Source organism: Lynx canadensis, chromosome E1 (assembly GCF_007474595.2).
Source record: "Lynx canadensis isolate LIC74 chromosome E1, mLynCan4.pri.v2, whole genome shotgun sequence".
Taxonomy (NCBI): Eukaryota; Metazoa; Chordata; class Mammalia; order Carnivora; family Felidae; genus Lynx; species Lynx canadensis.
In genome coordinates, this window is record NC_044316.2 from 23,326,900 (window position 1) to 23,347,558 (window position 20,659).

Below are 20,659 nucleotides of genomic sequence, written 5' to 3' on the forward strand. Positions count from 1 at the left end.
TTCTAGCTTTAAGAAATCTGTGGACAGGGGGGTGCCTGGGTGGCTCAATTGGTTAAGTGTCTGACTTCAGCTCAGGTCATGATCTTTTGGTTTATAGGTTTGAGTCCCACATTGGGCTCTGTGCTGACAGCTCAGAGTCTTGAGCCTGCTTTGGATTCTGCGTCTCTCTCTATGTCCCTTCTCCACTCATACTCCGTCTCTCTCAAAATCAATAAATAAACATTAAAAAAAGGAAAAGAAAGGAAAAGGAAAGGAAAGAAAAAAGAGAAGAAAAGAGAAGAGAAAAGAAAAGAGAAGAAAAACAAAAGGAAAGGAAAGAAATAGAAGTTTGGGGGCAGGGGCACCTGGCTGGCTCACTCGGTGGAACACGCAACTCTTGATCTTGGGGCTGTAAGTTCCAGCCCCATGTCAGGTGTAGAGATTACTTAAAAATAAAATCTTAAAGAAAAAAAGAAAGAGAAATATGGGGGCAAAAACCTGCAAAACAGAGAAGTACAAAGAAATTAAGAGTCACTCATATATCCCACTTCCAAAGAGTAACTTAAAATACTATCATATTTGCATCCTGTTGTATTTTTTCTATCTATATGTTTTCCGAAGTTACACAAGGGCTATGAGCATACTCTGCTTTAAAAACCAATTAAAATTACAAATAAAAATCAGTCCTCATTGATTAGCACTATTTCTTTCCCTTCTTTCCCAGAGGCAATCAATATTGGGTAATCAAAACCTGGTATCAGTGTCTCTTACGTACATCTTGTCAAACAAAACCTTTGTGGTGTTTTCTACATGTTAACAAAGCTGTACAGATTCCAAAGTTCCAAACCATATTCCATAAAGCCCAGGATATCATGAAAATATTTCTGGGGTTACTGTAAAGAGCAAAGGCACCACCACGTACTGGTGGTCCTGGGTTCCATACATGACCTGTACCACCGGAATTCAAAATAGTTTCACTTTCATCTTATTTATAGACTAGGCTCTACATAAAATTCCAGTTTGAAATGGTTTCTGTTGTTAAAAATAAAGAACCATTACACGAGGCTGAATTTACACCCAATAAGGCTACTTCTTATGGGAAGTGGGCAGTAGCTTTCAACCAACAGGAAGGAGGGAATGTTAAAGATCTTTCCAATAAAACAACAGAAATTGCCATTTATTGAGCATTTGAGCCAGGTACTGTGCTATGTGTTTATGCATTATTTTAATTTAACCTTATTAGCTCTAAGAGACTTGGAAAACTGAAATCTAAACAGAGTTACAAATCTGGTAAACAAGACAGCCAGAATCCAAACCCAACTGGCCCAAGTCTAGACCTCAAGCTCTTAACTACTGTAATCCACTGCCTTCCCTTATGACCTGGGTCTACTACCTCTTTAACCACTTTATTATTTTATTATTTTTTATTTTTTAAAATTTACATCCAAATTAGTTAGCATACAGTGCAACAATGATTTCAGGAGTAGATTCCTTTGTGCCCCTTACCCATTTAGACCATCCCCCCTCCCACAACCCCTCCAGTAACCCTGTTTGTTCTCCATATTTATGAGTCTCTTCTGTTTTGTCCCCCTCCCGTTTTTATATTATTTTTTTCCCTTCCCTTATGTTCATCCGTTTTGTTTCTTAAAGTCCTCATATGAGTGAAGTCATATGATTTTTGTCTTTCTCTAATTTCACTTAGCATAATACCCTCCAGTTCCATCCACGTAGTTGCAAATGGCAAGATTTCATTCTCTTTTATTGCCGAGTAATACTCCATTGTATGTATGTGTGTATATATATATATATATACACCACATCTTCTTTATCCATTCATCCATCGATGGACATTTGGGCTCTTTCCATACTTTGGCTGTTGTTGATAGTGCATGTGTCCCTTCAAAACAGTACACCTGTATCCCGTGGATAAATGCCTAGTACTGCAAATTGCTGGGTTGTAGGGTAGTTCTATTTTTAGTTTTTTTTTTTTTTAATTTTTTTTTTCAATGTTTATTTATTTTTGGGACAGAGAGAGACAGAGCATGAACGGGGGAGGGGCAGAGAGAGAGGGAGACACAGAATCGGAAACAGGCTCCAGGCTCTGAGCCATCAGCCCAGAGCCTGACGCGGGGCTCGAACTCACAGACCGCGAGATCGTGACCTGGCTGAAGTCGGACGCTTAACCGACTGCGCCACCCAGGCGCCCCTCTATTTTTAGTTTTTTGAGGAACTTCCATACTGTTTTCCAGAGTGGCTGCACCAGCTTGCATTCCCATCTTTAACCACTTTAAATCTGTTTCTTCATTACATGGAAATAACAGTGCCGATCTCATAAGTCTGTTATAAGAATCATAGTGTAGGGCCTGGTGCATGGTGAAAGATGCTGGCTGCTATTAATATAAGTATTATTACTACCTCAAAGAACTGGGATGCAAGCATGTAGAACCATTTGAAGCTTGGTTAATACAAATGATCAGACCATGCATTCACAAAATTTTAAAAGGTTGAGGCTAAAATTCAGAATATAAAATCCTTTTCTTAGAGGCCATAGCAGATTCCCACATCTAAAACAGCACCTCTCTTTTGTGTTGTCACTTCTATTTTACCTGAGATAACCATATAAGGGTATTTATAAGGATTATACACATGAAACTTTACTGGAAAGATCAAAAACTCATTTCAAAAAAGGAAAACTTGTTTTAAAAAAATTCACAAAGCCAAAAAAAAAAAAAATCCACAAAGCCTCAGAGACTTCCTTTATGTGTTTAGAAGACACTTGCAGGGAAACCTGGGTGGGTTAGCCGGCTGAGCATCTGACTCTTGACTTCAGCTCAGGTCATGATCTCATGGTTGTAAGATAGAGCCCTGCATTGGGCTCTGCAGTGGACATGGAGCCTGCTTGGCATTCTCTCTTACTCTCCCTCTCTCTCTGCCCCTCCCCCACTCACATTCTCTTTCTTTCCCTCTCTTTTTCTCAAAAAAAAAAAAAAAAAAAAAAAATTCTAAGAAGACACTTGCCCACTGATATAATGTGTAACTTAAGCATACTTACTACAAAAATTGGTAATGCCTGCTGTTCTGTATTCCTGGAGCCTCTTGATCTCCCTTCGGAGTTCAAATTCCACTGTTTATCCCAAAAAGAACCAAGGAGAAAAATTGGAAAGCCAAAATCAACATTAAGAGGAATACTTCTGCTTTTGAGTATTTTCAGTAATTCTGTCTTATATAAAAGACTGGGCAATTACATTTGGGAAATCCTATATAATAATGACATTTCATTAGAAATTTTACTCAAGAGGGGTGCCTGGGTGGCTCAGTTGGTTAAGCATCCAACTCTTGATTTCAGCTCAGGTCATGATCTCATGGTTCATGAGTCTGAGCTCCACATCAGGCTCTGTGCTGACAGTGTGGAGCCTGCTTGGGATTCCCTCTCCCTCTCTCTCTCCCCTCCCCTACTCACACTCTCTCTCCCTCAAAATAAATAAACTTAAAAAAAAAAAAAAAAAAAAGAAATGTTACCCAAGAGCTCAGAAAAACCTACTCTAGCTATCTTTTGGCTACCATCTCCAGCTGGAGAAAGCAGCTGGAAACGTCTCCCAGAAGGTGGTACAATGAACTGGCTGAATTCATTAGCTACAGAAGTAACGAATTAATTTTTTTAAACAACTAAGTTTCCTTGCTCTGTTTATCCTCTATTTATCTATCCAAATAACCAAATTCTTTTATAAAAGCTATCTCTGCTATTACTTGATGTGGCCCTTTTATAAGCAAAGGACAAAAGCTCTGTGCTCAAGTCCCAGATAGCTTCTTTACAGCTTTTCTCCTATAGGAACAAAAGAGCATTGTTTTCCATAAACCAAAGATTTCTGCTTCCTCTGAGTGGACAGATCAGGTTGTATTGCTTGCGTTATTATGTGATAGAACATTCAAATTTGGGTGCTTTGAAACAGAGGATGAAGGAAGAGCCCAGACAATTCATGGGGTGTAGTTCTTTGGAGTGACACATGAACCAGGGATGGCACAAACTGGGACAGGAAGTAAAGGATCAGTCACCTAGTGCAAACCACACAAAGAATGCCAACCAAACAGGGTGTTTGATGAGGACAACCAACCAGGATCAGATAAATGCCTATAATGCCATGCAACAAATAATTGCATGATGAGAACAGGATAAGAGTCTTGGTAAAGCATTTTCCCTAAATTTGAGGGTCAAATACATAAATCTCACAATGAAACATACAGACTAAGCTGCCCAGTCCAGATTATTTTAAAGTGTAGGCCTTACTGCCTTAACAACTTCAATTTTTTTATAGTGAAAAATCAAATAGTAACTGGGCAAAGGTCTCTCAGAAAGATAGGCAAGAGAATGATGGAAGTACTGGGTTGGCTCAGTCAGTAGAGCATGAGACTGAGCTCAGGGCTGTGAGTTCGAGCCCCATGTTGGGCACAGAGATTACTTAAGGAAATAAAAAAACATTGTTTTCAATTAAAAAAGAGAAAGAAAGGGGGAGGGGAGGGGTACCTGGGTGGCTCAGTCGGTTAAGCATCAGACTTCAGCTCAGGTCATGATCTTATAGCTTACGGGTTCGAGCCCCGCACTGGGCTCTGTGCTGACAGCTCGGGTTGTGTGTCTCCCTCTCTCTCTGACCCTCCCCCGCTCATGCTCTGTCTCTCTCTCTCTCTCTCTCAAGACCAAATAAACATTAAAAATAAATACATTAAAAAAAAAAGAGAGAGAGAATGATCGAAGTACTATCTCCATGAGTCATCCAAATCTTGTCCCCATTTTAAGAACTACTTTTAATGCTAACGTATTTATGAATAAAATGATTCGATGTCTTGGATTTGCTTCAAAATAATCCAGTTGAGCGCGGGAGAAGAGGGGGTGATAGAAATGAAACTGGATGTGTTAATTGCTGAAGCTGAGTGATGGATACATGGGGGTTCATTACACTGTCAGACCTACTTTTATATATATTTGAAAACTCCCATAATAAAAAGTCAGGGGAGAAACTATAAAACTACTTTTTATCTGGGGAAAAAAGAAAGCTTCCAGGCTTTTAACCTCTTTTGTCCCACCCCCAAGTCATTTCAAGGTAATAAAGGGGAAGAAAAGATAAAAATATTCATTTAGTTATTATTTATTCATAGAACTTCACCTAAAACATACCATTATCTCTATTTATATAAACACACACATACACAAACACACAAATACTTGCACAAAGTTTAAAAAGCACCTACATGCATGGCTTTCAATGAACTTGTCATGTTCCACTGGCCCCACTATCCTTGCAAATCGCCTCATTGTTTCATAAAGGTCTTGGACTTCCTTGGGATACCGCCGTTCCATTACTACAGAGAAAATAAAACACAACCATGCCATAGAGAATATAAAAATCTCTAAGTTAGAGTCTGTGTTTCTTTTACTAGAAGTCAAATGGAAGGATACTATGCCTAACCTCACATGACTAATTTATCCATGACAGGAAGCAAACAGGAAAGCCAAGAATGCAAAACATTAATCATAATGATAACAGCATCACAGTGACTATCACACAGGGATGCTGTTATCACTGGAGAATTGAAGGTCATCTGCATTACTGAGCACCCAGCTGACCTCCGCACCTCAGTCTGTTAATCTGTACAGGGGCAGGGACTGCTGGCAGTAATGGGAAAGACAATTAAAGGCAGATCATGCATTCTTAGGAACAATGTTGGGCAGAATTTTGGTATGAACTACCACAGGAAAACAAGGGAAGTGCATGTAGAAGAGGTAGGTTAGCCTAGAAAAAAATGTGTGCTCTCTTTCTAATGAAGTTATATTTTGATAATTATCATCTAAGTAAATGGTCATAGCATCCTGTGTATACAGGTTCCTGATCCTCAGGTAGTTAACTCTGAGGATCACTAATGACCAAATTTCTAATAAAAAGAAGTATCAGCGAAGAGGATGGGGAGTAAAACCTACAAACAATTAAGTGGTAGGTTGGAAGTGCCAGGAACTGCTACTTGGTCATTTCCATCAGAAGAACTACACCAAAACCAGGTGATTAGATGAATTAGTAACTACTGATTAGATGAGCTGATCAGTAACTAAACTAATTCTGCGTACTTTTCCACTATAGATACAGGCTTTCAGTTAAGATCGTTATTGAAATTGAGTCTCTTTTCAGCTCCATCTCTTCCCTTGTAGGAGACACTCTTATCCACAAATTCCAGGTGCTGATTTGATGGGCAGCCACAGATTATTTTCACTACCAAAAAACTCCCAAAACCAAAAGCAAAAAAAAAACCCCTGCAGGGATAGTACAGAAAAATTTGGAGTAAAAATTTTAAATTTGATGGAAAAACCCTCTGTCTATGATATGAAGGTCACATACACTCACTATAATGGTAGTTGAAAACTCTGAAATCACATTGCACATGCTGCTTTTTTTCTCAGAAGCAACAGAGCCTCCTCTCAGCTCTACACGTACAGTTAAAAGAATAATCAAGCTAAACTGACCTGTGTTTACCAGCTGAGAACAGAATTTACATGAGTCAAGTTCTACTACGAGTAAAGGTCAAAATCCTATTGACCTGCTATTGAAAACCCAGGCATTCAGACACAGGAACCCACTACTGTAGCTACAAGAATATGACCAATTATTGTCTATAAAAAGGGCAATGGAAATCTGATCGTGAGTTATTTTTGCAAACCCACAGTTCTCAATGAGGTTAAACAGGCAAGGAATATAAATTGATACAACCATTTTTTGGAAAGCAATCTGGCAGCACATGTCAAGCATTTTTAATGATCATATTCTTTGACCTATTAACTCCACTTCTGGGAATCCACCTTAAAAAATTCTATGGGACACGTGAGTGGCTCTGTCGATTAAACTTCCGACTCTTAAAAAAAATTTTTTTTTAATGTTTATTTATTTTTGACAGAGAGAGAGACAGAGCACAAGCGGGGGAGGGGCAGAGAGAGAGAGAGGGAGACACAGAATCCGAAGCAGGCTCTGGGCTCCGAGCTGTCAGCACAGAGCCCAACATGGGGCTCGAACTCACGGACAGTGAGATCATGACCTGGGCCGAAGTCAGACACCCAACCGACGGAGCCACCCAGGCGCCCCTAAACTTCTGACTCATGATTTTGGCTCAGATCATGATCTCACGGTTTGTGAGCTCGAGCCCTGCACTGGGCTCCGTGCTGACAGCAGGGAGCCTGTTTGGGATTCTCTCTCTGTCTCTCTCTTTCTCTCCCTGACCCTCCCTCGCTCACTCTCTCTCTCAAAATAAATAAACATTAAAAAATTCTAAATATATATAAAGCTTTATTCACAAATGCATCAGAGAATTATGTATGATGATTTAAAAAACTAAATATCTAATAATAAAAGATAAGCCTATTATTTAACTATTAAGAGTGACATCCTCAAAACACCACAATCACTTGAAAAAGTGTAACAGAAAGTGAAAAAAAATGTCACATTATGATCACAAAAACATTTAACTCATGACTGGCTGACCTGAACCCTATAATGGCACAGAGTGTCAAGCCCTATAAAATTCTATCAACTAGGATACAAAGCACAATAATCATCAGGTACTTTTACAAAAAAGAATACTGTGACATATGAGTATTATAAACATTTCTATAAAAATGTTGTAATTATGAGATCATAATTCTTATTTGCTGAACAAACTGCAGTGTAGAAGAAGAAAAAGTACAGGGACTCTTTCTGCTCAGCCTAGGTAACTTCAATATTTAAAACAGTAACATCAAAGTGAACATTCACTTAAAAATCATTATAGTTTCACTCTCACCATCATACAGAGCTAAATGTCTTCTGTGTCCACTACCATGCACAATACGGGTTGACTTTTTCCATAAAAATGTTTAACAACCTGATGATCACGGTTGTGTTTAACATATAGTTCCTATCCAGTTCCAGAAAATGACCCATTAATATTCATGCTGTAATTACTATACTACTTGAAAAAAAGGAATTATCATATAAATGTTGATCAGATATTTATTAATGATTCTTAACTCTCACTATGTAACAGAACTGCCTTAAAGATATTTTAAAAATAAAGATGTTCTAGCACTAATCCTCAGAGATTCTGAATTAATAGTCTGAGTTGATACCCAGGCATGAGAATTTTTTAAAGCTTCTTACATGATATGCTGGGGCGCCTGGCTGGCTCAGTCAGTAGGTCATGTGACTCTTGATCTTGGGGTCACGTATTAAGCCCCATGCTAAGTGTGAAGATTGCTTAAAAAAAAAAAAAAAGGCTCCCGATTGATGCTAATATGCAAGTTGAATTAAGAACTACTGCCATAAATGATTTGTTCAAAACTGTTCAATAATGTTGGAAGAAATTTTAAAATAAAGAAAGCAGCTAATACTTACACTGAAACTTTCTAAGGTTGATTAATCCATGGTCTCTTATAATTCTAGGATGAAAACCACAATAATGTTTATTATAATTAGTTTCACATTTAATACTTCTTCCACATGCAGCTTTCACTAGGCATATGAAACACTATGGGGTGGAATATTGCGGTTCAAAGACGTTACTCCTCACAAGTTTCTGAAGGGCAGTGAGTCTGCTAACACAATTTTAGGCTTTCAACCATCATATATTTTTCCTTTCCTTGGACATGGTAGACTCTCAATAACTATTTGCTGGATGAATGAATGAACACTCAAAAATACTGAAAAACACATCTGTAACTTGGCATGAAACAGAAGGGAATCTGTGTCCATGTGATAAGAATTAAACTATTCAATTTAGGGAATTGATAATTGAGAATAGCCATTTAAGGGAAATAGCTAAACCATAAAATGGCACCATGATCATACATTCAACATTTATAACCGTACATGTGTACATTCACATAATGCTTTAAACCTATTTGAAATAAGTATCATGCATGTTTAATGGAAGTATCTCCATAAAACATAAGATCAAACAGCAACCTCAACCACTGAGTTCTACAATACTGTTGAGCTTGAATTATGTGTTTTAAGCAAAACAGAATTTAAGTAAACCATGTGTCTGGAACCTTTCATTTTATATCACATGTATTTATTTATTTTTTTAATGTTTACTATTTTTGAGAAAGAGAGACAGAGAGCAAGCAGGGAAGGGGCAGAGAGAGAGGGAGACACAGAATAGGAAGCAGGCTCCAGGCTCTAAGCTGTCAGCAGAGGCCGATGCGGGGCTCAAACTCACAGACCGTGAGATCATGACCTGAGCTGTAGTCGGCCGCCCAACCGACTGAGCCACCCAGGCGCCCTATCACGCGTATTTATCACTAGTAATGAAGCTTCTCACAACAACTGGATAATTTTCTTCAGCACTTCCCAGAACACACAGAGAATAAGCTTTACTTTAGGTCACATCTTGGTCCCTCAAGAGTGCCCCCCAAGTCCTATTCCTGTTTTTGTTGTTGTGATGTTACTGTGTTTCTACTCTGTAACATCATGACAACACGCATTCACACTCATACCCTCTGCATACCCTTCTCTGAATTGTTAAAAGTCTCTGTAATCTAACTGCTAAAATTGTCTGGGATCCATTAATTTCTCAATCTGAATGTATGCTTTTTGTTCTGCTGCAAAGAGAAGGAAGGACTTGAGAGTGTCTGAAAATTGTTCAGAATTTTTTGAAATCCTCCTAAGACTTCTCAAAAAAATGAGCCATTAGAATGGAGCATTAAAGGAGCACTTAGGTGGCTCTGTTGGGTAAGTGTCTGACTCTTCATTTCAGCTCAGGCCATGATCTCATGGTTTGTGATATCAAGCCCCGTACTGGGCTCTATATTAATAGCATGGAGCCTGCTTAGGATTCATTCTCTCTCTCTCTCTCTCTCTCTCTCTCTCTCTCTCTCTGCCCCAATACCCTGTTTGCACTCTCTCTCAAAATAAATAAATAAACATTAAAAAAAATGAGAGCATTAAAAGAAGCATAACAATTTGATAACAACTTGAATTTAACTGTTCCTGTTTTCTTTAAAATAGTGTACCCATATTAGGGGTGCCTGGGTGGCTCAGTCGGTTAAGGGTCTGACTCTTGGTTTCGGCTCAGGTCATGATCTCATGGTTCATGGGTTTGAGCCCCACATCAGGCTTCATGCTGACAGTGTGGATCCTGCTTGGGTTTCTCTCCCTTTCCTTCTTTCTGCCCCTCCCCTACTTGCTCTGTCTGTCAAAAAAAACAAAAAAAAACCAAAAAACCACAAAACAAACAAAAAAACAGTGTACCCATATTACTCAATGACCATCATAACATCAAGAAAAGGTAAGGAAGGTGGAGGCAAAAAAGCAAAAAAAGGACAAGTATTATTACCTCCATTTGACAGATGGAAAAATTAAGGATCAAGGAATATCATTGTCTTCCTCAAGGTGACAAGATGAGTCACAAGTAGAATGTTCTTATGGGCTATATGTGGTATTCAATACTGCATACCTGAAGAAGGCAGGATGGTTTTCTGTACTTACTTTTTTCGCCTTTGTCTCTCCTTTAACCTGGAATGATAGATATCTACTACAGCCATCTTCAGAGCTATAAACAAACAGACATACGCATAGATATAAAGCCAAGACAAAAATAAGTCTTTTACCCAAACTGTCCTAAACTTTGAACGTCATATTGCTTACTATTCCACACACACTGGTCTAGGCAATTTGTCTCTTGGAAACAAAAATGTCCTAGGATACTGAATTTCTTTATCAGTAAATTACAGTGAAGTTCTTTTTTTCCTGTGTACACATCTTATATGGCATATCCTACAGATAACAACTTGTACTTTTTACTGAATACCTCTTTTGGCCATGCCTTGTCAGGTATATTACTAGCTTTAATATAATAGGAGTCTGAACTTTGGTGACACACAGGCTAGACATTGCATCTATTAGAATAGCCATAAAAATGAATACTGACTGGAGTTATGACCTCACAGGTACAAGTTCAGTAGACAATGTCAAAACAAGACTGATGTAAATATCGTATAGGAGAGACATTTTCCCGGAGTAGCAGTTTTGAGTTGGGGAGCAACAACTATTTACGGGATGGTTTTGCATTCAGTACTAAAAAGTTCCACTAAATAGCCTAACAACCCCAAAGCTATGGCCTGCTTTGCCACCCATGTTCCAATCCTTTCCTGGCTTTAGTCTCATGTTAAGGGCATGGGGAATTAGGAGAAAACAGACAGCAAAAGGTTTCCTCAATATAATAGTTCTGGTTCTCTTTCTTTCCCCAGCCAATTTTTCCATCTTCAGAGTTCTTCAGGGTTCTATTCTCATCTTTCTTTTCACCCCTTACCTTATTCCTATAAACTCAGCCACTCCTATGGTTCTGGGTACCATCAAAAATATAATCTCACACTCAGATATTTATTTTAAGCTCCAGACCCTATCTGGATATCTCTACTCACATGTCTTCAGTTACAAACTTATACTCTACCTCTTCCCCAAACTCTGCTGTCCAAGACAGAAATCAATGGGACTCTCCCTCCTGTCTCTCCATATCTAGTCAGTGAGTCTTATCTATTCTGAATGCTTCAGTCTCTCAAATTTCTCTCTTCCTATTTGTCCCTAATCCTATTCTTTAGCTTAGCCATCTTGTGTCCCCTAGATCACTTCATGTACTGTTTTAATAACTCCATTCCTGCCTTATTCTAATTCAACCCTTCATGTGGTACCAGGGTAATGTTTTTAAGCATAATCCGCAGGTGTATTTCCCTTGTTGATAATTTTTCAGTGGCTTCCCATCTACTCACTGGAGTTCAAACCCTCGCATATTATATAAAACCTCTTACTGTCTTGAATCTGCCTATTTTCCCAGTCTCATGTCCTACCATTCCCTTATATGCCCTATATGCCATGCACGCAAAACACTCTGCCCTAGATCACACAGCTGCTAAGTGCAGAGCAGGTATCCAAACCCAGACAGTCTGGTTCTAAGGCCTCGAGTAGGAAAGACACTGAAACCGCCCAACATGTTTACTTTCTCTGTGTTAGTCTGAAATTCTAAATCTGGCTTATCTAACAATGAAATATGTGTTAAAAAAACACTCAGAAGTAAAAAGTCCCACAAGTTTACAATCTGAAGACCCTCTAAAGTTATGAAATAAAGACCAACCATTAACAGCTCTAGAAGAAAATATGAAGACTACTTAACTTAGCACTATGCTATATTAAACAATTCTTCTTATCCATAATCTACGATTCTGAAGGAAACTTAAAATTTAATGATTTTAGTAGATTCTGGAACTATCTTAAGTTGTTAACTTGTTATCTCCTTAGAATTTGTGTAAGTTGAGAGTTTGGTGGGTTTTACTTTAATTACTGAATGTATTCACAGAAGAAAGAGGTTCTAGAGCAAACATAATGACCTGACACGTGTCCTTTGAAAAATAAAATATGCTATTCAAAGGTCAGGTAGTATAATTCTTAACACACCAAGTCTCACAGCAAAGGATTTATTAGATATGACAATCACATCTTCCAGGATAGGGAGCTTCATTCCAAAATAGAGCCTAGAGCCTCTGTAATACTGATAAACAAAAAAGGTAATAGAATATCATTGCTCATCAGAAGGATGTGTGATACAAATTCAAGTTTAGCCTATGGATGTGTGATACAAATTCAAGTTTACCCTATGGGGGCAATGAATCAACACAGATTTACATGTTATTCTAGAGTAACTTTTAAATCTTATTTTCAAATATGTTCCTATTTGGAACAGACAAGTTAGATCTACTGTAGTTGAACCTCTTCTCCCATTCTATCTCCAGCTACCTTTCCCAGTAGTAGTCCCTGAGGGTACCTCCATGAACAGTCTGAAACCCACACTTCTGCTTCCTTGAAACTAGATTTTCAGGCAGGAAAAAAAATGGAACCAATCAAGTAAAACAGTACACAATGGCTCATTAGAATCATCAATTTCTTTCACCAGTAAAAGCAATAAAAGTTGAACAATGTACAATTCTAATGCACTGTCAATATGGTATCCCTGGATAAGATAATAGAAATAAATTCTGGATACTCCATCCTGACTCATTCCTGTGTATCCCACTGCTACCTGCCCTCAAGATAGTCTCAGATTAGAAGGAAGAAATACCAAAATCTAACAAAATCTAATCTATGAGCAAATGTACTCTATATGTAGATAACTTCAATCACTGGGAAATGACCAGGAATATTTTATATAGGCCATTCTGCCTTGAGTCTGAGATAAAAATAACATAAGTTCTAGCTGGGTGATGTGAAGAGGTGAGTGGATGCATCATTTTTTAAAGTTTATGTATAAAGAAAAAAGTATTAACTACTATGGATTTTTTGTTCATTTCTAGTAAGTTCAAAAATTAAACACTCCTTTATTTTTCCTTACAACTGCCCACAATTAAAACAAATCAATAGTATCAGAATCAAGATTTAAGGCAATGGTTTTCAATTTTTTTTTAGGTAGGGGCACCTGGGCGGTTCAGTTGGTCGAGCATCTGACTCTTGATTTCGGCTCAAGTCATGATCTTACGGTTCCTGAGTTCGAGCCCCACATTGGGCTCTGTGCTGACAGCATGGAGCCTGCTTGGGATTCTCTCTCTCCCTCTCTTTGCCCCTCCTGTGCTCTCTCTAAAAATAAATAAATAAACTTAAAAAAAAAAAAAAAACCTTTTTCACTCTCTCTGTAAGTGAATTCTTGATTTATAGGGCTGTTCCATATAAAAGCCCAAGTACCATGAAATACCCCATATACTGCCATTGCTTTCTAACACACTGCTGTAGAATGATAGGCTCCAGACTGCTATGCTGGTGGAGATGCACTTTACATGCCTGTGTGGTGGAATAGGCAGGTAGGATCAGGGAGAAGGTATGTCTCTAACCAAACACAGGTTTTATATCGGACTCTCTTTTTCAGATGAGAAATGGAATTATGTAGTCAACAGTTCAAGACAGAAAGAGAAACCAAAAACAACAACAACACAAAAAACTAAGTAAACAGCTAACACACCCTGAGTATTTATCACGTTCTAAGCTCTTTGTATATCTTATCTCATTTATCTATCTAATAATAAGATGACTTCAACAGGAAAAACATGACTTGAAGGTCCAGTGAAATTATTGGTAATTCTGAAAAAACATTTCTGTAATTTTTCTAAGATGTTAACATCTTATCACATTGTTTCCTGAGACTTGGGTGGGAATGACTTAATTAAAACAGGAAAAAGGGGTGCCTGGGTGGCTCAGTCGGTTAAGTATCCAACTCTTAATCTCAGCTCGGGTCTTGATTCAGGGTCATGAGTTCAAGCCCCACTTTGGTGGAGCCTACTTAAAAAAAAACCAAAACCCCAAAAAACAGGAAAAAAACAAAGAGACTATGTTACCAAAAAAAATCTGTAAGTACTGATGACTGGTTTCACTGCTGGATCATTTCAGCAGTTTGAACTGTGCAACTGGTTCTGGAGAACAAAGGGAAGGAAAGGCACACACAGAAACAAATGGAGAACTGGAATTCTCCCAGAGGAAAATGCATATTTGAAGCTGTCTCTTTTCTTTATAAAGCACACAGATAGCAGCAACTGATTAGAAAATCTCAACTACATGAATAACCCAGGGAGGACCACAGCACAGCAGGCAGACAGAAATGAGAAGGCAGACAATGAAAGAATGAGAATCACTTGGTTCACATTCTACTTAAAGTGACTGGAAGTTCCAGCAAAGCGGGCAAAGAACCAGAGATCATTAAAAACAAACAAACCCAAACCACCCCTAACCTATTCACTCCTGAAATCTCAGCTTTGGGATAAGAATTGTCTCCCTGTGATTACAATGGGGACTGATAACAAAGTTTCCAAACGGCTAGCCTTAAAATATTTCAAGAAGTGGGCAGAAGTCAGAGGCAGTTCCTTCCCACTGCAGTGTATTTCTAACATTGTTCAAAATAGCTGGCAACATGTCTCTGTTTTCCTGACAGAAGGCACTTACTGCTTGCTTGGCAAGAAAACCAACTCAGAGGCCTTAACTGCAACAAAGCCAATCAAAATCCTGTGCACAAACCTGTGACTCAGGTATTCCCCAGAAGCAAAGCTTTTTAAAAGTCATCTTTCCCAAAACCTTGTGGTCAAGATGTACACAATTAATTCTAGGAGGGAAGGAAGACTATGTGACCTAATGGTTAAAGTCAGGAACTAGGAAGCCTAGGCAAGTTACTTAAAGTCCTTTGTGTACTTTCCTGAATGTAAAATGAGAAAATACCCACCCCTACTTCTGAGCAATGTGGTGAAGCTATAACAAATGTGACATCTCACAAACACAAACACAAAAATCCAGCAACAAAAATGCAAGGTTGTAAAGACAATAAGTATAGAACAGTATTAAGAACATAGGCTCTGGAGATGGCTCTGCCACTAGCAGGCTAAATGACCTTAGGCAAGTTACTTGATATTTCCATTCTTTAATTTCCTCATCTATAAAATGGAGATGATGATGATGATGATGATACTGAACTCACAGAGTTTTGCTAGGATCAAATGAGGTCACATGTGTGAAAGGCTTAGCATGGCAAACAGTAAGGGCTATATGTAATAGCTATCATTAGTAGTAGCATTTATGTCTAAAATATCACAAAACTTTACATGCTTTACATGCCTTTAAAGGAAAGGGCACTGCCAGTAGGTAGGTAAGTAATATGTAGTGACAAGGCTGGACCTCTGATCTACAAACCATTAAGGGATCTAAAGGCTGATGATATGAGCCAAAGAAGTTAAGGGGGGGGGGGGGGAAGGCAGGGGAGTATCCATGCTTAGTCAAGAAATTTTGCTGAAATTAGCTTTCCAAAAAGAGGGAGTGTAAACTGTCCTAATGGGCAACCCTATGAAGTGGTGAAAACACCAACCCAACACATAGCAAGGAGCTCATAACGTCTGTTGCTTGCCTAGGTTATGGGACAGCAATTAGAAGATGCTGCACTCAGGATTTTAGAGCCTGTGAAACCCTGGGAAAGGGGAATCCATAAACCTAGAAGATATTTTCCCAAATGAAAGCAGACTAGGGGGAGATGGCCCCCCAGAAAAAAGGTACAATACTGTGTCATCTGCACTGAGATCCCAAACATACCATGATACAGTAGAGTGCCAAGTTATGTCTTCTGCATCTCTCTTTCTGAACCAATAATTTCTGCTTATTTCAGTAAAATATATGATGGTGTCATTTAGGGATCCCAGAACTTCCTTATTTTCTTCCTTAGACACTGCTTCACCTGCAGTATCCTCTCCAGGCCCAGCCTTCTGGTATGGCTGGAATGCAATTAACCTCCATTGTGTCCCAGGCCTCTATAATGGACCATTCAAACCCATCATATTAGACAAATTCCATGAATCATAGCAAAAGTCTTTGGGTGATGAAAACGGCTTGGTGGCATCAGCTCGGCATAGAATACAAAACCCAGCCAGTCTATTTCCTTGCAGTAGTTATGTAAGTGAGGGAACATAAAAGGAATGTTATTAATGCTCAGTAATATTGAAAATATAATGGTGTAATGGAATGGTAATAATACCAATCTCAATTATGTACCATCTTTCATTGGAGACATTCACACTCTGACTAATCAGTGTTACCCCTTCTTTACAGGCAGTGGACACAAAGAAACAGCAAGCAAGATTGCAAGGACTTGCCCAAGATCACAGTGACTCAGAAGCAAGCCTGAGGTAGAATCACTGCACAAAATATGTGCCCCTCTCTCTGTTCTAAGTATGTTTAAAAAGCTCCTTCTTGTTCCTTCTTGAGTGTTTGTAGGCTCCAGTCCCTCCCCTTCATGGAGTGTTCTGGGAGAAAGCATTCAGCTCAGGGACCATACAAATGTCACACTGGACAGAGGGTCACGCTGCCAGAGAAGAGAATATAAGAACTCTAGAGCCATAAGCAAAGCATTCTTTTGTGATACCAGCATGTCATCCCTCAGATCTCAAGCACTGCCAAACTTCTTTCAAATGTTAACATCTTTTAAAAAGCACCCATCTAGGGGCGCCTGTGTGACTCAGTCAGTCAAGCATCCAACTCTTGATCTTGGCTCAGGTCATGATCTCATGGTTGGTGAGTTTGAGCCCTGTGTCAGGCTCTGTGCTGACAGCACTGAGCCTGCTGGGGATTCTCTCTCTCTCTCTCTCTCTCTCTCTCTCTCTCTCTCTCTCTCTCTCTCTCTCCTCCTCCTCCTCCTCCTCCTCCTCCTCCTCCTCCTCCCCTGCTTGTGCTTTCTCTCTTTCTTAAAATATGTAAATAAACTTAAGAAAAAAAAAAAGCACCCATCTCAACATCTTATAGTTCCCTACTAGGCAGAGGGAAAAAGGAGGCAGGGATTATTATTTACATTGTGTTACAGCTGCTTTATATGTAACAATCAGTAACTGATGTTTCGATTCTAATTCAAATTAACTAGAATCAAATGACTTACAAGGCTGTAGAAATTGTAGGAAGAACACAAATCAAGTATGTTATAGGTCTGAAATGCTAACTGAAATAAGAATTGCTAATCAATAGCTTCTTTCTGATTTTTTCCTGTTGCCCCCACTAATTACAGAAAGGACCACAAAAGCACCAGAAGAAACTGCAAATCTTGCTTCTACAAAGAATGAAGAGTGAAATTAAATACCAACCATTACTACCGTTTTCTTGATAATGTTGAAGCTAAAGAATTTGAAGACCTTGGAGAAGTGACTTGGCAAATCTTTGACATAGCTGAGCCATTATTGGCATAAAAAATTCTGACTTTCAAAAGCAGGTATTTTTGAATAGTATCTCAAAGGCTGATGTTTATGTAGCTTTTTTGTTTTTTGTTTTTGCATTAGGAATAAGAAAGATACAAGCCAGGAAACAATACAATTAATGAAAACTGGTATGTATTAGAAATACTGAATGGCAATTTGCACATTGTGTTCAAAGAGACACCAGATGAGGTGAGAAAGACCATCACATGAGTTACTAGGCTTGAAAAGAAGGCTGACATGGAAGACTGAACAAATACTGTGTTATCATCTAGTGAACGCTCAAGTGGTTTGCTTTCAAGCTTTCCTCTTTTAGTTCCATCCATATCACTTCAACTTTCCTTAAAGTTGTGTGGGAGAAAAGGGGACGAATGAAATTTTGAGAAGAGAACAGCTTAAGAAATATGTAGACAGCAAATCCTGAAGATAAAATTTTTATGAAGACTCTTTCTGGTCCCAGCTCTGGTGTAACAAATAACTAAATAGTTCTTCTATGGAGAGAAGAATCAAATTCCCTTTCTAGTGACAGAGTCCCAGTTAATGCATCATGAAAACCTGATTTACAAGTCAACAAGGATTCTACTTGCCTTTACTGCCTGGGATACAGATTTAAGAGAAACAATGGGGGCACCTGCATGGCTCAGTTGGTTAAGCATCCAACTTTGGCTCAGGTCATGATCTCCCAGTTCAGGAGTTTGAGCCCCCTGTTGGGCTCTGTGCTGACAGCTTGGAGCCTGGAGCTTGCTTCAGATTCTGTGTCTCCCTCTCTCTCTGCCCTTCCCCTGCTTATGTTCTTTCTCTCTCTCTCTCAAAAATTAATAAACATTAAAAAAATCTTAAAAAAAAAGAGAGAGAAACAATGAAGATGCTGTTTGGGAAATACAGAATCCAAGGAAGCATTATTCACCTACTGTACCACATAATTCTGGAACAAAATGAAAGAAGATTGGGGATTATTTTAAATATATAGTTCAATGTACATGGAAAGAGGAAAAAAAAGAGATTCAATGAAAGTCTAACCATCACTTTTAAGAGCCCTGTTGGCATTAAGTACTAACATTTTAACAAAAGAATTGACATAAATCCTTAGACTGACTAATCTTAGATGAGAATTCAGAAGTGCTAAAAATTCAACAGTTCTGAGAAATAAGAAATTCCCAATCTTGGTCTAAAAAACCTCAAGGAAATTCCATTCTTTTTCTCTGCTATGGGAAATTTGGGGTAACAAATTTACAGCGAGCATCTAGCACCATCAGTTGCTACTGAAGTCCCAAGGTGTTCACACTGATTCCTTTCCTCCTAAGGGGGCAGTGAGAGCCATTCAACCTCAGTATAGGTTCGCCTCAGTCAAAAGATCACACAGTCCAAGACTGGGAACCAGCTATCATTACATGATACTCTCATCATTATCACAAATGATCTTTTTTATTGAGGTCAAAAAACAACAACAGGGTAAATTTAGCAACTTAACCACCAGATTTTGACTCCCATAAGGGCAGGGAACATGTTTTATTCATCCTTATATTCCTAGCACCAACACAACACAGTGTCACCATGTACTTTACAATCAATAAAAATATTTGCTAAAATAAAATGTTACCATGTAAAATGTCCGAGTCATCTTCAACAAAATCGATGTCTCTCAAGTCCCATTCTGCATAATTGTCAAACTCCTGTTTGGGGAAAAAAAATTCCCACCCCAAACCCATCAGCACTGAGTAATGGCTTCACAGTAGCCATGCTTTAGAAGCAAACAGAAAATAAATAAACACTTGTTAAAAAGCACTGAATGGAGGGGCGCCTGGGTGGCTCAGTCGGTTGAGCATCCAACTCTTGATTTCAGCTCAGATCATGATCCCGGGGTTGTGGGATCAAGACCTGCATTGGGCTCTGTGCTGAGCATGGAGCCTGCTTGGGATTCTCTCTCTCTCTCTCTCTCCCTCTACCCCTCTCCCTGCTCATGCTCTCTTTCTAAAATAAAAAATATATATTAAAAAAAAAAAAAAAGACTGAATGGAATACGAGGTTAGGATACTACTATAAGAAATAGGAAGTCATGGGAAAAATCTTGAGACTTTCAGGCAGTAGAGACAGCAAAAATATGAGAAAGTTATGAATCCAAGAATAAAGCCAAACCTAGTATACTAAAAATTAAAAGTAGTCTGTTCATAAAATCTAAACTCTGAATGTGTCATCAAGTATTTAGATAAGAAAATTATCTGCATTAATTCATTTACCTTTTTACTACCTTCTGAAGGCTCTATTTATTTGATAATATTACTTACATAGTTTAATGGGTAGATGTTCATATTCTACTCAATGAGTACAATTTGTAGGAGCAGTATTTATGCGGTAGCTCTACAGTAACAGCTGCCATAAACAAAATACTAACCTGGGTAGGGCTAGCAAAATTATTTGTAGTTTGCTAAACTTTCAAATTATCTCCAGCAGCACTGTAACTGTGGCTCAGATTATAAATCAAGAGACTTGTAATTACTTTCACATGGCTTTTAACTCCATGGGTGAACAAGTAACATACAGTTTTTATCTACATTCATCATTCTTTATACACTTGTGAATACAAAACAGAGGTCAGCCCACTGTAGCCTCTGGACCAAATTCAACCCACTGCCTGTTTTTGTAAATAAAACTATATTGGAGTATAGGCATGTTTGTTTGTTTACTTATTATTTATGCCACTTTTACACAATAATGGCAAAGTTTAGTTACAAGAGAGACTTTGTGGTCTACAGAAAATATTTACTATCTGGTCCTTAAAAGAAAAAGTGTACCAACTCTTGATCCTGCACAACTTTGAAACCCCCTAAGAGTGGAATGAGAACCAGGAACCCAATACCTATTAAGGAAGGGAGAGCCAACACCCTGCAACCTAAGAAATAGGTTTTTGGTCTGAAGAAC

The 20,659-nt window shown here is 38.5% G+C and overlaps 1 protein-coding gene across 3 annotated transcripts in view; it reads right to left on the minus strand.

Moving 5' to 3' along the window:
- Window positions 1-20,659, minus strand: part of TADA2A (transcriptional adaptor 2A) — a 52,109-nt gene that overhangs the window by 5,451 nt on the left and 25,999 nt on the right. For 2 of the 3 annotated variants that reach the window (XM_030296967.1, XM_030296968.1), the window contains 5 exons: window positions 19,341-19,413; window positions 10,479-10,542; window positions 8,385-8,428; window positions 5,224-5,334; window positions 3,032-3,103 (listed from right to left, as the gene is read on the minus strand). In XM_030296967.1, coding sequence (XP_030152827.1) covers window positions 3,032-3,103; window positions 5,224-5,334; window positions 8,385-8,428; window positions 10,479-10,542; window positions 19,341-19,413 — 364 coding nt within the window. The remainder of the gene's footprint in view (window positions 1-3,031; window positions 3,104-5,223; window positions 5,335-8,384; window positions 8,429-10,478; window positions 10,543-19,340; window positions 19,414-20,659) is intronic. The other variant, XM_030296969.1, reaches the window with a different exon arrangement.